At 41.2% G+C, this 13,579-nt stretch overlaps 1 protein-coding gene and 1 long non-coding RNA gene across 37 annotated transcripts in view; one reads left to right on the top strand and one right to left on the bottom strand.

Moving 5' to 3' along the window:
- The window catches only part of LOC122636525, a 206,070-nt gene that overhangs the window by 20,174 nt on the left and 172,317 nt on the right, over positions 1 to 13,579 (bottom strand). The gene's annotated exons all lie outside the window — the stretch shown is intronic.
- Positions 1 to 13,579, top strand: part of LOC122636519 (CUGBP Elav-like family member 1) — a 253,063-nt gene that overhangs the window by 72,320 nt on the left and 167,164 nt on the right. The window contains exon 1 of one of the 36 annotated variants that reach the window (XM_043827824.1): positions 12,760 to 13,025. The exons of the other annotated variants lie outside the window; for them this stretch is intronic. Coding sequence (XP_043683759.1) covers positions 12,928 to 13,025 — 98 coding nt within the window. The 5' untranslated portion in view covers positions 12,760 to 12,927. Of the gene's footprint in view, positions 1 to 12,759; positions 13,026 to 13,579 lie in introns of those variants that run through there. 36 annotated transcript variants of the gene reach the window in all.

Raw genomic sequence — 13,579 nt, 5'->3', positions numbered from 1 at the left:
GCCGCATCGCCAGAATTCACGATTTTAACTCGGCGTAATCGTTATTATGATACCGTCGCGCTCTTTTTCCCTTTCTCTCTCTCTCTCTCTCTCTCTCTCTCGCTTTACCGAGGGAGCAGTGGCGAGAGACGAACGAGAGAAAAATGAGCCGCTTTTCTATCTCTCTTTCGCATTCTCTCTCTCGGTTCGTGGAAAACGTCGCGAATGAGCTCTGCGCGAGTGATTAATTAAACGCTTCCATTACCACTCGCGATCCCGCTCGTTAGACCGTAATGACGCGCGAGCGTGCTTTACGATCGTGTAAAAAAGAACTTAATTATTGTAATTATCGCAGGGCCCAAGGCTCGACGGTCCTCGTTACGAAACCGAACCGGTCAGTCGTCTTCCCGTCAAATTTTCTATATTCCCTGCAGTAGTTTTATCGCCGAATGTAGAAAGATTCGCGAGATCGATACTATCGCGGAAAGGGGCCCGCTGATCGATGAATGAAACTGTCTTGGAACAAGTTGGTAATGAGAACGGCAAGGTGTGCGTGTCCCTTTAGATTTATAGACGAATCGATTGAACGTTGCCCCTCGCCTCTTTTTTCTCTACGCCACGTCATACTTACGCTCTAACGAACAACTCTTCCGTAATACCCATTTTTTTGACTTCCCGAACACAACGTGCATCTTTCCGCCCCCCCCCTTCTCTTTTAATCTTTTCCTTTGTTCCTTTCGCAGATCATCTTCGTTCGAATCTTCGAATCGTCGAACTTCGATTTCCCAGCGAACGCTATTGCGATTGTTAATCTCCGTTTTTCATTCCCCCTCCTTCCTCTCTACTTTCTCCGCTATCGCGTCTATCGATGTAACCGTTAGAAAATAATTTTTGCCGATCTCAGAAAGGCTGGTGAAATTCTAGACATCGTGCTTGATAGTTCATCGAGTCTTCCCGTTCTGGCTTGTCGACCAACCAATAATACGTAGTTTTGCACGCGAATAAGAAGGGTCGATCGTCTTGTCATGAATTTCGACTTGGCGTATTTCGTTCTCCTTTCCTCCCTTCTTCGTCCCCTCGCTTTCGTATTACATGCCTACTGCATTACGATTTCATTGTAGTCCCTAAACCGACAATGAGCATTTCCTTCTTGCCGTACTAATAAATAGAAAATACGATGGGCGAGGGAGAGAAGGATGACGAAGGAAGATGGGTAAAAGCGTTCTCTAATTGGCATCGTCGAGATGTGCCGAGAGGGCGGCTGGATCATATTTTCTCATTAAAAGCGTTTACCAGAATGGAAGAAAGTTCTTTTATCCCTTCGAAAACGCTTCGAAAGTTCTTCCTTAAGGTATCTCCGACTCTTATTCTCCTCTCGCTCTCCCTCTCTTTCTCTCTTTTATGTTTATATGCGTGTATATTTTATACACGTATACACGAATGAAATTTTGCAGTAAAGTTTGCGTAGACTCAACCGGTGGATGTAAACGTTGAATAGCCGGTTATAAATAGCCTTCGGCCGTACAGTACGGAGCAATAGAAAGGCAAACTTAAAATCGAGTACGATAAGTTTAAAACGAGCCCGACGAAAGGTCCACAGTTATCACCGATAACGTCCACGTCGCTTGGTAATAACCGTAGGCTAGTGCTCTTTCGTGAAAAGGATTTAAGATAAATCCAAAGAAGTAGAAACGGACGATCCGAAGAAAGAACGACTATCGAATGCACGAATACTCCTTTCAATCGAATTATAACTTTGACAATGTCAAATTATTTTCTCCGTTGCTATCGTTACTTTTCTTCGAACATTTAGTTGCAATTTGTTGACATAATCGCAAGGAGACGACTTAAATTATTCCCAACGTTGACCCACTTTATTTGGGTTTAAATGAGTTTATTATCTATAACTCCTTTAGTTTTCCTCGTCTCGTTAATCAACGAAATGCTAACATAAATACGCTAGACATCAAAATTCATACTCGGTAAATAATGCATGCTTGATGATTTCTCACAGTTTCGTTTGTTTCTGACATTTATAGAAGCCCGAGGCAGATTCTGCTGGCGTAACGAAGGAATTTACGGTGAGAGATACGTTGCAAGGAGAAAAATAGACAGACCAATTTTTATTATATAGTCCTAGATATTCCTGTCTTTGCACATACGAGATAATTTCTATATATATATATATATATGTATATATATTGATGTTTCATAATCTTGTATAATAATAAGAGAAAAAGAGAAGGAAGAACGGAGCTTTCGAAATATCATGACAAAGCGTGGTTTACCAGTTTATACTAACCGTTCCATTGTAACCAACGTTCTCTTTCTCGTTCCTTCTCTCTACTTAGAAAGTCGGAGGAAGTGTGCTTCGTCTCGCGTATGCTCGCATTGAGTCTAGCAAATATATGCGGAAAGCCGCGAAGATATATAAGTAAACTGTCAGAAGCGCGAGCGCGCGTAGGCGAGTAGATATTTATGAGGAGCACGCTCGGAGAACGTAGAAACGCGCGTGTCTCGCTACATGTCAAATCTCTTCTCTCTCTCTCTCTCTGTCTCTTTCAGTCGTTCCTTCTACTCTTCTTCTTCCTCCTCTATATCAATCTGCTTTGCTGAGAGAGCACAGACTCTTGCTGATCGAGTGCGAACAGGAAGACGTACTTTAAGTATAGGCAAAATCAAATATTAAAATACTTTGTAAGTTCCCAAGAAGCGATAGGAAGTAACTAGAAGGAGATCTTACGTTGCTGATAGGGTTTAGTGTGTCTTATCGATCGACGAATCCGATAATTAAGTATTATGAACTTTGCTCTATCAAGCGATTAATAATATATTATAAAATACAACAGTTACTTGATATATATATATATATATATATATATATATATATATATATGACATTAAAAATCTATCCTAATTTTCTTTCGATGTATATCGTTATGTTTCCCGAATCGCGAGACGATCGTTCTGAAGCGCGAACGAAGCCGTGTAAAATGACGCTCATTTATAAATTTAGTCCTAGTACGACCCTTATTTGGGTCAACGCATTTATATCCTTGTGAAAGGTATTTTCTTTAAAAGCCCGAGTGATATATATCAAATAATGTAGACATAACTCGAGCGGTTCCATGGATTAAGATCGAATTGCAAGAAAAATCGAAACCGAGATCGTTATCGATAAACGAAGATCGTACGATCAACTCGGAAAAACTCTATGCACGTGAAATTTGTACGCGCTTTGATAACGATAAACTTTATGTAGTTCAAATTCTTAACAGCGAAAAGTGTTTTGTGTGTAGAGAGTATCTCGTATTCTATTTATAAAACTATGTTATCCGCGAAGGGAATTTATTGTTCGAAGGTTCAACGTCTGAAGATACACAAAACAATCTGAATGCACACAGAAAGTAGTTATGGAGTAACGAACTTGTACGGAAGAAAGATATCGTTAACGAAGAAGCATAGAAATCATAGAATCGTATTTGAGAAGATGTTCCGAACAACGAAACGAACAATTTTTTTTTTTAAGTATGTCTCTCGCATAATTATCGAGGAAGAAATAGTATCACGGATAGTAAGTAACGCGTCAAAATATTCTAATTGAGAACGCTCAAGGATACTTTTTGAAAGCGATGAGGCATCTCGAGAAGTTCGGTTCTTGGCTCGTACGCATGCATGAAAGCCACTATGATTTAGCCGTAAACTTAGCCGAACACACGAGCCAAAGGTAGGAGAAAATTTACGCGACGTGTTCGCGAGCAGAAAACGACGAATTCCAGGATGGAGCATGTACGTATATTCTCTCTCTCTCTCTCTCTCTCTCTCTCTCTCTCTCTCTCTCTCTCTCTCTCTCTTACACATATATATATACTTTACTTCTCTGCAGGAAGTTGGAACATCGTCGTCCTCTCTCTGTCTCTCTCTCTATCTATCTTTGTCTATCTTTCCCTCTATCTTTCCCTCTCGCTTTCTCTCTTCTCATCGTCGTCTGTATTCACACGAGAGTCAGCCGAATCAGAACTTTCCGGACGACGAACGACGTAACGTTAGCTCGACGTGAATGGACCGTATCCGTGTTGAGAATGTAAGGGAAGCGTTGGGAAGAGCCGACGTCGTCGGAATACACATTCGACTCGACGGCGACTTCGAGAAAGCGCACGAAAAAAAGGGATGAAAAGCGCCGACTGGAGAGAGAGATGTACGCTCATTGCCGTGCAACAAGTGTCGCGCTGCGTACGTTCTCTCGTTAAATTCCTCGTTAATTCCTATGATCGTTTCTTACTTACGCGTTCGAGAATGTTACTTGAAGAATCTTGCAAAAAGAAATAAATTCGATGGAGAATTTGTCAAGGTTTTTTTCTCTCTCTCTCTTTTTCTCTCACTTTTTCTTACTTACTCTTTTCTCGCAAATCACTGACAATGTTGCTCGAGAAAGAAAAAATATACCTTCTCTGTCCGAGTAAAAATATTCTCAAGAATACCGGCCAGTCGCTTTTTACGATCTGCAATTCTGTACAAATTATGTCGCGGAACAACATGCAAGGAATTTAATAAAGGCGAGGGACGGTTGTTGTATGCTCACGACGACCCCATTCTGTTCTAGACACTCCACGTCCTTGTCCCGTAGCTTTGCAAAAGAAAATTCTGATTTCCGCGTGTCTCTCTTTCTCTCTTTCTTCTCTTCTACGTATATACAACCTTTACACTATATCGATATTACCTTTCTCTTTCTCTTTTTCAACGTCTCTTGGCGCACGCGTAAAAGCACGGACTATATACTCGCGTATTATACGTAGGTATGTACGCGTCTAGATAGATGCGTGGCGGGGAGAGTAAAAGACTGCTAAACTAGCTGCAAGTGACAGTCGCCTCGAGCGTTCAAACTCGTGGCGATTCAATTCCTCGTGGCGGACGTCGACTTCTGCTCGACTACCTTACAGAAGTCCCTTTCATCCTCTTCCTCTATACGCTGACAAGATAGAGAGACCGAGTACTCGCGATAAATATTCACGGAAAGCCACACAATTCTTAACTCACCTTCATCCTCGTACCTTTCCGTCAAAAACTTTGACTTTCGTTGCTGTATCTCGTTACTATTTCTATCTCACAATTTTCTTTGCAGAATTACGTCTCGATCCTGTTGACGCGATAACGAGGCTGACATTTATATATATATATATATTTTTTTTTTCGACAAAATATATATTTTCTACATAGTTCTGCTTGGAATCGAGACACTAGGTTTTTCGAATATCTTTTTCGGTACGAGGAAAAATGCATCAAAAGTGTCAAATACCTTGTTAGATATCTCTTTTCTTGACTCGAGCCACGAAGCATTCGTTCGAAATAACGCCTAACGCAGCTACGAATTAATTTAACGGCTCGACGTATTTCGAGTTACACGGAGTTCACGGTGTCTCGCGTGCGTGTTCTTCGATTATTCGCACGGTTCCCAGTTACCACGGCATTTTAATTGGACATTAATTATCTAGTCTAATTAGTATGATAGTAATCAGGATATAGCCGAAAATGGGCGTTAACGATCGAACGATTTATTAGGATAGATCAAATCGACGAGAGCGATTGTCGCGTCGAGCTCGCGCCAAGCTACAAATATTTTCCGTCGCGTTCGCACGCTTGACCGAAACGTCGCTTGCAAAATTAATCGAGCAATTCGTTCGAACGTCTCTGATCTTTGGCGAAGAGAAAATAAAAAATCGAACGATTCATCGAGAAATAATCGTTTTTCATTGTTAGAAAATAATTCGATCTCGTTTAGTCCGTAATATCGCGATCGAAGAGGGAAAAAAAGAAAAACGTCGAGTATCATTTCGATGGATGGCTTTGAATCTTCTTAAATCTTGATTCATCGAACGCGTCATTATCGACGAGAAAACGTAACGGCAATTGATTGGGGCTCCAGTCGATGGGCTACAAAATACGCTTGAAAATCCAAAGTTACGAAAGCATCTATTCTTGTTCGGCGCACAAAGGGGCGCGCGAAGAAAGCGAAGAAAGTAATTTCGGAGCGTATGTAGGTCGGACACATTGGCTCGTGCTTTTAGCGTCTAGCACGAGTTTTTCGTTCGAGAACGATCTCCTTTGCCGTCCGTAAAAGCGTCGTCCTCGATCACTTCGCGCTGACACCTGAATTCTTTGAGCGTACGTCGAGCGATCTTAAAGTTTTGCGGCCCACTAACTCGCCTTCCACTACTTTCGAAGATTAATATGTATAAGAGAAACCTCTTTTTCTTCATCTTCTCTATCTCTCTTTTTTTCCTTTTTCTTTTTCTCACGATTCGGTCTTTCTTTCGTTATTTTTTCTTACAAGAACAAACTACTTTCTCGTGTAAGGATTTACAGACTCTTATCGACTTGAATAATTATTTGTCATTAAAATCGAACGGTTTCCCTCGTAATTTATCATCGGATTAAAGAACAACGAGAAAAATTCATAGAGCGTCTCCTTTCTAAAATTATTGTCGCCGAAATAGAAGATATGATTTAACGCAGTATTCTCGATGAATCGGTCTATAAAAAACTTTGCCCATTCTATCGAACGAAAATAGTAAGGGCAATGGAATCAACGTTTCCTCGTGAATGAACGTCGAGTCTGAATTTGTGAATGGATCAAGAAAGTCGGAGGCCAGTAATAATCGCTGAAGTTCGTGACGAAACGCAACGCTTTCCTTTTTCATAGAAACGTCGTGGAAATTATTGATCGTTCCTTCGTTGAATTTCGTTCACAAAATCCAATTATGCTTGACGCGTTGGCACGACTATTTCTCGTTTAACAACGAACGATATTACACGTTGATTGATTCAAGAGAAAAAAAGGAAAAATCGAAAACAAGAAAGAGATTGAAGGGTTCCAACAAAAAAAAAAGAAAAAAGAAAAAAAACGAACAAACAAAAAAAAACAAAACAAACAAAAAGAGAGAAAAAAGAAGGAAAGCTGGAGGAGTACAAAAGGCTTATCGAAAATAATCGAAACGCGACACGCATCGAGGTGGCAAGGAGTGGAGGGGAGCGCATAATAAGATCAGGAAGCACAAAGGAGCGAGAAACAGAGTCTCGCGCCCTTTTTCGTCCTTTCAAAAGGGCTAACGCAGGCATTCCATTCGAAATCTCCTTTATATCTCCTTTCGATTATACCTCGAACTTGCTGAAACCTTCCTAAGGGCAAACGTTATCTGGATTCGCATCTCTCGGCACGAGAGATTCGCCGGCGGTCTCATCCTATCCGCAACAAAAAGGGTCGTTGCGGCCTACGATAGGTCGATATAGTATAGGGAAAAAGAAGAGGGAGAAGAGGTAAATGGCGAAGGAGACGCGCATAAGGAGGAATGTTTTTCGTGAGCCGTGCGGAGGTGGAGAAGGAAAAGGGAAGTTAGGGGAAGTAAAAGGGGAGAGGGAATCCGAGGAACTGTACACATCGCCGAATCACATATTTCCAATTCAATCTGCCTTCGGTTGCCTGGCGGACGAACGAAACGATCGAACGAAAAACCATTATTCTCTCCCGCGAGGAAAGAAAGAAAGAAAGAAAGAAAGAAAGAAAGAAAGCGGCACGCGCGTAGAGTCGAAGGAAGAAAGAGGAGAAGACGACGAAGGAGGGTCGGAGAGTCGATGGTGGCAGGAACGGAGACAGGGAAGACCTCGGGTATCTACCGACGGAGAAGGAGTATATAGCGAGAGAAACGAATCGGATCGAAAGTAGAAGAACGGCTGCTGGCCTTACGGAAAATGGTGCCGCGATAGCATTGTCGGTGTAGCCCCGACCACGAAATATTACCGGTTATACCTAAGCCCCTCTTACCCTCTTGCTCCTCGCGGTTAGAAGGGTGCAGCCATCCGCCGATAATCGTACCGGATATGTCGTAGATCTTACTGGTAATATTTACGATCTCCTCGTGTCCTCTATCTATTTGCTTTCTCTCCCTCCCTATCTACCTCCCTCCCTCCCACTCTCTCTCTCTCCCTCTCTCTCTCTCGATTCACTTTTTATTTTGCTTGTCTTGTTCATCGTCGTTTCATGATTTACACTTGCTTCTTTCCTCGAAAGTTCGAGATAGATCTATACGTTGCGTTAGAAAAATATCGTTGTCAAATTGAAAAAGCTATTGTTATAAGAGAAAAAGAATTCGACGATCGAATCTAATCGCAAGGAATTCGAATCAGAGTCATTTTGGAGTCACAAGAAAGTGACAGTGGTAATAGAAAAGAGTATGATCGAAGTTCGGCTTGGTCTTGATGCCAGCTAAGCTTTAGCCTCCCTCTTCCTCTCTATTCCGTAGCTCTCGAAGAAAATAAAATAGCCCTCATAGATGGTGTCCATTTCATATAAGCGGATCAAAGGGTACCCGGTTGCGTGTGTTCGTAAGCACGGCGAACCCACGAGAGTACGGTCGTCAGAATTTTTTTTCGATTATCGAAACGTATCGTTTTTACCGATTCCTCTTTTCTCTCGACTCTCGTTCTTTTTGAAACTGCTCGTTCCATCGTTATCCGACCTAGTTTCCATCACAACGTATTTTCACCCTCGAAAATTATTTTCCACTGTCTCCGAATACCACGACTATTATCCTTTATCACTCTCTCTTTCTTTCTCCCATTCCATCTCTTTCAATTCTCTTCGCAAGCACTCCGATTGATTTATCCATTCGTATACCCGCTAACTTTCTGCTCATAGAAAAATGGAAAAAGAGATACAATGTATTTCGTTCCGACTGCAAGTCAAACTTTTAATGACTGACACGAAAATGACAGAAAAAGAGTCAAAGCTCGTCGATTATAAAGAACGTATCTTTTCTGATGCGTTCGCATACATCGGTGTATTTCATTTACGCTTCCTTCGTCGAGCCACGATTATTAGTACCTTCGTAGCCACTTTTATTTATCTTATTTTTTAGAATTATTTAATATCTTGTAATTCGCAGCGTACTTGACAAATCCACCTTACGGATTCTATTGTTTTTTTCTTTCTGAAAGTTTCGTTACAGCGCTTGAATTGATATAGCATCGTAGAAGGTAAGAAAATCCATCTCCAAACGTAAAGGAAACTTAGATATATATTTTTCAATTTTATTATCGCCTGTCGATATCTTGATCGCACCCACGTAAACTATAATGGCCCGTCGATAAACGTTAGGCTTTAGATTATCACACCGATATTCTTTCCGTTTCTCTCTCTCTCTCTCGCTCCTATCGCACACGACGATTTCTCTTCGACGTTCGTCGACGTGCCTCGAGTCTTCTCCCCATTTTTCCGAATCGCTTTCGTTTCCTCTTTTCCCCTTATATCTCATTTTTGCGCGGTCCGTATTGTTCGCCACCGAAACAGCCTTCAATAACCCATTCCATTATTCTTTCCTCGTCCGAACTTGATCGAGGTCCCTCCCAGACATTTCTTTCCTTGCCAACCACCTTGAATTCTATCACGGTGAGACCTAAAATTCATTTCATTCCTTCTTCGATTGGAAAGTCGCTTTTGTGAATTCAGTTAAATGCTTTGGACTTGGTCGAATCGATGAGAAAAGAAAAAAAAAAGGAAGAAAGAAAAAAATATTTGCATTGATATAAATATCGCTTATAGATCGGTGGATACGAGTTTAAAGGTACGAAAAAAAAGAAGAAGAAGAAGAGATAAAAAAAGATTCTAATACGAAACGTGTGTCCTACCATCGAATCGATTAATTCCAAGTAAAAACATGTTTTATCCGCGGTCTCTTAAAAGCGCCGAGAAATAGAAAAGCGCGAAATAAAAAGAATTGCGGAGAAAAGTACAGACTTTTTTTTTTAACGATAAATGCAAAAGTATTATTAGTTCTCTTAAATTTCAGCGCATACACGCAAAAGTACTTTATCGAAGTAAGCCCTCTCTCTTTTCTCCCTCCCTATACGTTTTCACAGAGAAATTATTCGGCGGACAAGTACCTCTGATAATCAGCATTATTCCGTTGGTATTCCCTATCCTCTCTCTCTTTTTCTCATTCGACCCTTTTCTATCTATCTCTCATTCCCTCGACCCATCTCTATTTCTCGGTTATCCGACTATCCATTTTTTCGCGTTCGACCCCGATCCTCTGCATCGCGAATGTGTTCTCTCAGAAATTTTATCGCGGTCGAACTCTCTCTCTCTCTCTCTCTCTCTCTCTCTTTTCTCTGTGTGACTACGCTATTCGATATGTATACATACGTAGGTACATAATACATAGAAACACATATATAATCCATAGAAATATGTTTTCGTACACTTCCAGTCCAAATCTCTCACTCAGCCTTTTCCCTGGCAAGGGAAGCTCTCTCTTCCCAATCCGATCCTATACCGGGTGTTCTCTCGCACCAATATCGGCTGAATTCAACGCGTTCCGCCAGAGTTTCGCATAGCCGCCCTCCACGGCAGTAAATAAATAAGTAGGATTAGGCGCGACAGGTTTATTCTCGAACGCGCTCTCGAAGCTGCAGTAGCACCTCCTTCTACTCCTCGTTCGAGCCCAACCAGGCAAGCTTCGTGTACCGATGCGAATTTCCGTTCTTGTTTTCGCGCTACACTCCCTGGATATTTCGTTCGACTATCGTTTCTCTTCTCTTCCCTTCCCTCCCCGTTCTCTCTCTCTCTCTCTCTCTCTCCCCATGGGTTCTTTCATAAAAAACGGGAGTACAACGGGACGCCAGTGAAATTTCTTCCTCTTTCTCTCTTTTTCCTCTTTATCCATACTCCGCTCTTTATGTCTCTCTCTCTCTCTCTCCCCCCTCCCCCTTCCTTTCTCGATGTCCTACGATAGCAACAGGGTGTACGATACGGACGGAGCGAATTTAACACCGGTTTCCTCTCTATTTCCTCGCTAACGCCTTTGTTTTCTACTGGTATTAATTTTCAGTCGACCGTTCGGTCGGTTTCGCTTTTCCTATTCTTTCATCGTTACTTTTATGTTCTACAATGACGGTCTATGTCTACTACGTTGAAATTCCGTATGTATATCAATTTCCATTAATTGAAGGAAGATAATCGATCGGTTACTTGAAAATAGTTAATTGGGTATGATCGACAAATTTTTATTTATCGTCGTCCATCCTTCGAAAACAACAAGTTATGCTTTCTCTCGATGGAAAAATGGTTCGTTTCTTTTTAAAGGGAGCAATGGGTTTTGACGAAGCGACGCTTTAAGCCAGCGACCGGTTGGTTGGATCGACGACAAACCGTTTTTAACGATCGCTGACGAGCATAAAATGGTGTGCCGGATATACGATACGTTAACGAGCATCGTTGGCATGCGTGGATTATTGATTTACGATATTACGAATGAAAGTTAAAACCATCATCGAAACGGACGCTTTTTCTACTCTTCGCGTCGAGATACGCCCAAAATTATTTGCGATGTAACGTGCAAACGGTAAAAAATCAACGAGCTGCTATTATTTGTTTAACGGGATGTTCGCTTTATGTAATTCAATATATTTATATACATATATATGTATATATGCATACATATACGCGTAATAGATATATATTTGACCGAAATATATGCAGGTATATTCGAAAGAGACTTTTCATTCGTTTTGTCGTTTTTAAATATAACCACAGAGTTCCTTATGCAATCACTATCGCTAAAAGGGTTGCCTCGCTATAACTTTTCATAGAAATAGAGTTTTTCAATTCTGTTTGATGTTCCGCACGAGTCATAACGTTTTACAAATGTGTGTACGTCTGCGAGTAAACTTTTTTTGACTAGAGCAAAAAATTGTATAAAATAAATATAACAAAATTGCACGGACAATTTTTATGTCATTATGGAAATTGCTACTTAGAGTTTCGGATTGGTCGTTTAAAAATATTAAACAAAATGTTGTTGAAAAGGGTCAAACCGTTTCCGTTGAGATCTTTGCGGAATATTTTTAGAAGACGTGAAGATTTTTTTTTGTAAAAAAACGACGTCCATTCCGATATAAACGTTTTGATGTCGACATACGGGAAATACGACGGTCGTGCCTAACATATTAAAGTGCAACGAGAAAAACAAACGAGTCTAGCTATTACTACGGCATCATAACCTTCGGTAAAAGTATAAAATGGTCACTTTTATCGAGTTTTTTTTTAAACGAACGTCAAAACAACGTAGCGCGTGATCTGCATTTATTTTAGCTACTTGATAAAAACACGTAAGAATAAGGCGATCTTTATAAATCGATCTCTGGTGATACTTGAAAGCAGTTAAGAGTCAGAGTTCAACGACTTTAGTCGTGACACAAACGATCTCGGCTCAATGCGAAAGTACCGAGAATTCTAACCGTGGCTCTTTTCCACTCTTTCACGAGCTATCGTTTTCTCCTCTCTTCCTCTCTCTCTCTCTCTCTCCTCTTCCGTTGTCTCACCCCTTCTCATACTTCCCACCGATGTTGTTCCATCCAAGTTTATAGCCGTGAGATAACCTCGGCCAGCGACCCTTCCATTCTTATCGAGGTTTCACTATGCGCTTTCCCAAGTGCTAACTAACGAGTTGGCTCCGACGTTCCAGGCTGTTTGGTCCAGCTCCTCCTAAAAGACATTACTACCTTTCTCTCTGCGAGATTCTCGATTCTGTCCTATTCTGCTTAAAAATTCGCTACGGGAGAAAAGGAAGAAGCGATAAAGCGAGAAAGATCGAAAAAATATTGCATGTACCTACGTTTCATCGGGAGAAATTTCGAAATAACATTTTTCTTTCTTTCCTTCTCTCTTTCTTTTTCTTTTTTTTTTTTTTTTTCGTTAAAGTTAATCATCCATGGAAAACTCGAGGTTTTCGCGTCGAAACTAACTCGAGAGAAATGTATAGCGTGTATTCGTAGCACGTTACGTGACTCGAATGCAACGACGTATATCTATCCTTAAGACGATTCGCGATATCGTGCTTTAATTTTAAATCATTGCGACCCTCGTGAAATATCGATGACGGACTTCGACGATGGATGTCAACTCCGTTGGATGTCTTCTCATCCTCGGCGAATAATTTACAGCCCATCGAAAGTGTCTACGTCTTCCCCGTTACACGTTACTACGTAACACGGTACGTATGCTCTCATCCTTCCAAGATCAAACTTGGAGAGTAAATCCCGAACTAATCGTATCGCATTAGTCGACTTGGACGGCGGATGGAAGCGTTAGCATCATCTTGCAGACTCGACGAGTTTGCTCGTGAAGCCTCCAGTGAGCTAGCTAGCCTAGCTATAACTGTTTCATAAAAGGGATTAAAATGAGGTTGCGACTGTGATTTAGCGCGATAATATGTTAAACGAAAGTTTCTTAAGCACGATTCTCTCCAAGACGGGTTGGAACAACCGTGGATTCACTGAATTATTAGACGCGAGAAATCTGATACGTTGCAACGTTTAATCGTAAACTCGCGGCAGATACTGTACGTCGTGTCGCGTTTGAAGTAGCTCGCGTATTCACAATTTTCGTTTCGAACGTGTTTACCAAACAACTCATTCGTACCGAATTTGTAAACATTCGCGAAGCGCAACGATATATCGCAAACGATAAAGCTGGACGACGAGTATAGACGGGTACCGTGCGCAACCGTTTCCGTCTCTTTCAAGTTCGAAAACATTCGCATCATTT

Source organism: Vespula pensylvanica, chromosome 22 (genome assembly GCF_014466175.1).
Source record: "Vespula pensylvanica isolate Volc-1 chromosome 22, ASM1446617v1, whole genome shotgun sequence".
In the NCBI taxonomy this organism is placed as follows: domain Eukaryota; kingdom Metazoa; phylum Arthropoda; class Insecta; order Hymenoptera; family Vespidae; genus Vespula; species Vespula pensylvanica.
The sequence above is the reverse complement of the archived record's forward strand: the minus strand, read 5'-3'. Positions and strand labels throughout refer to the sequence as shown.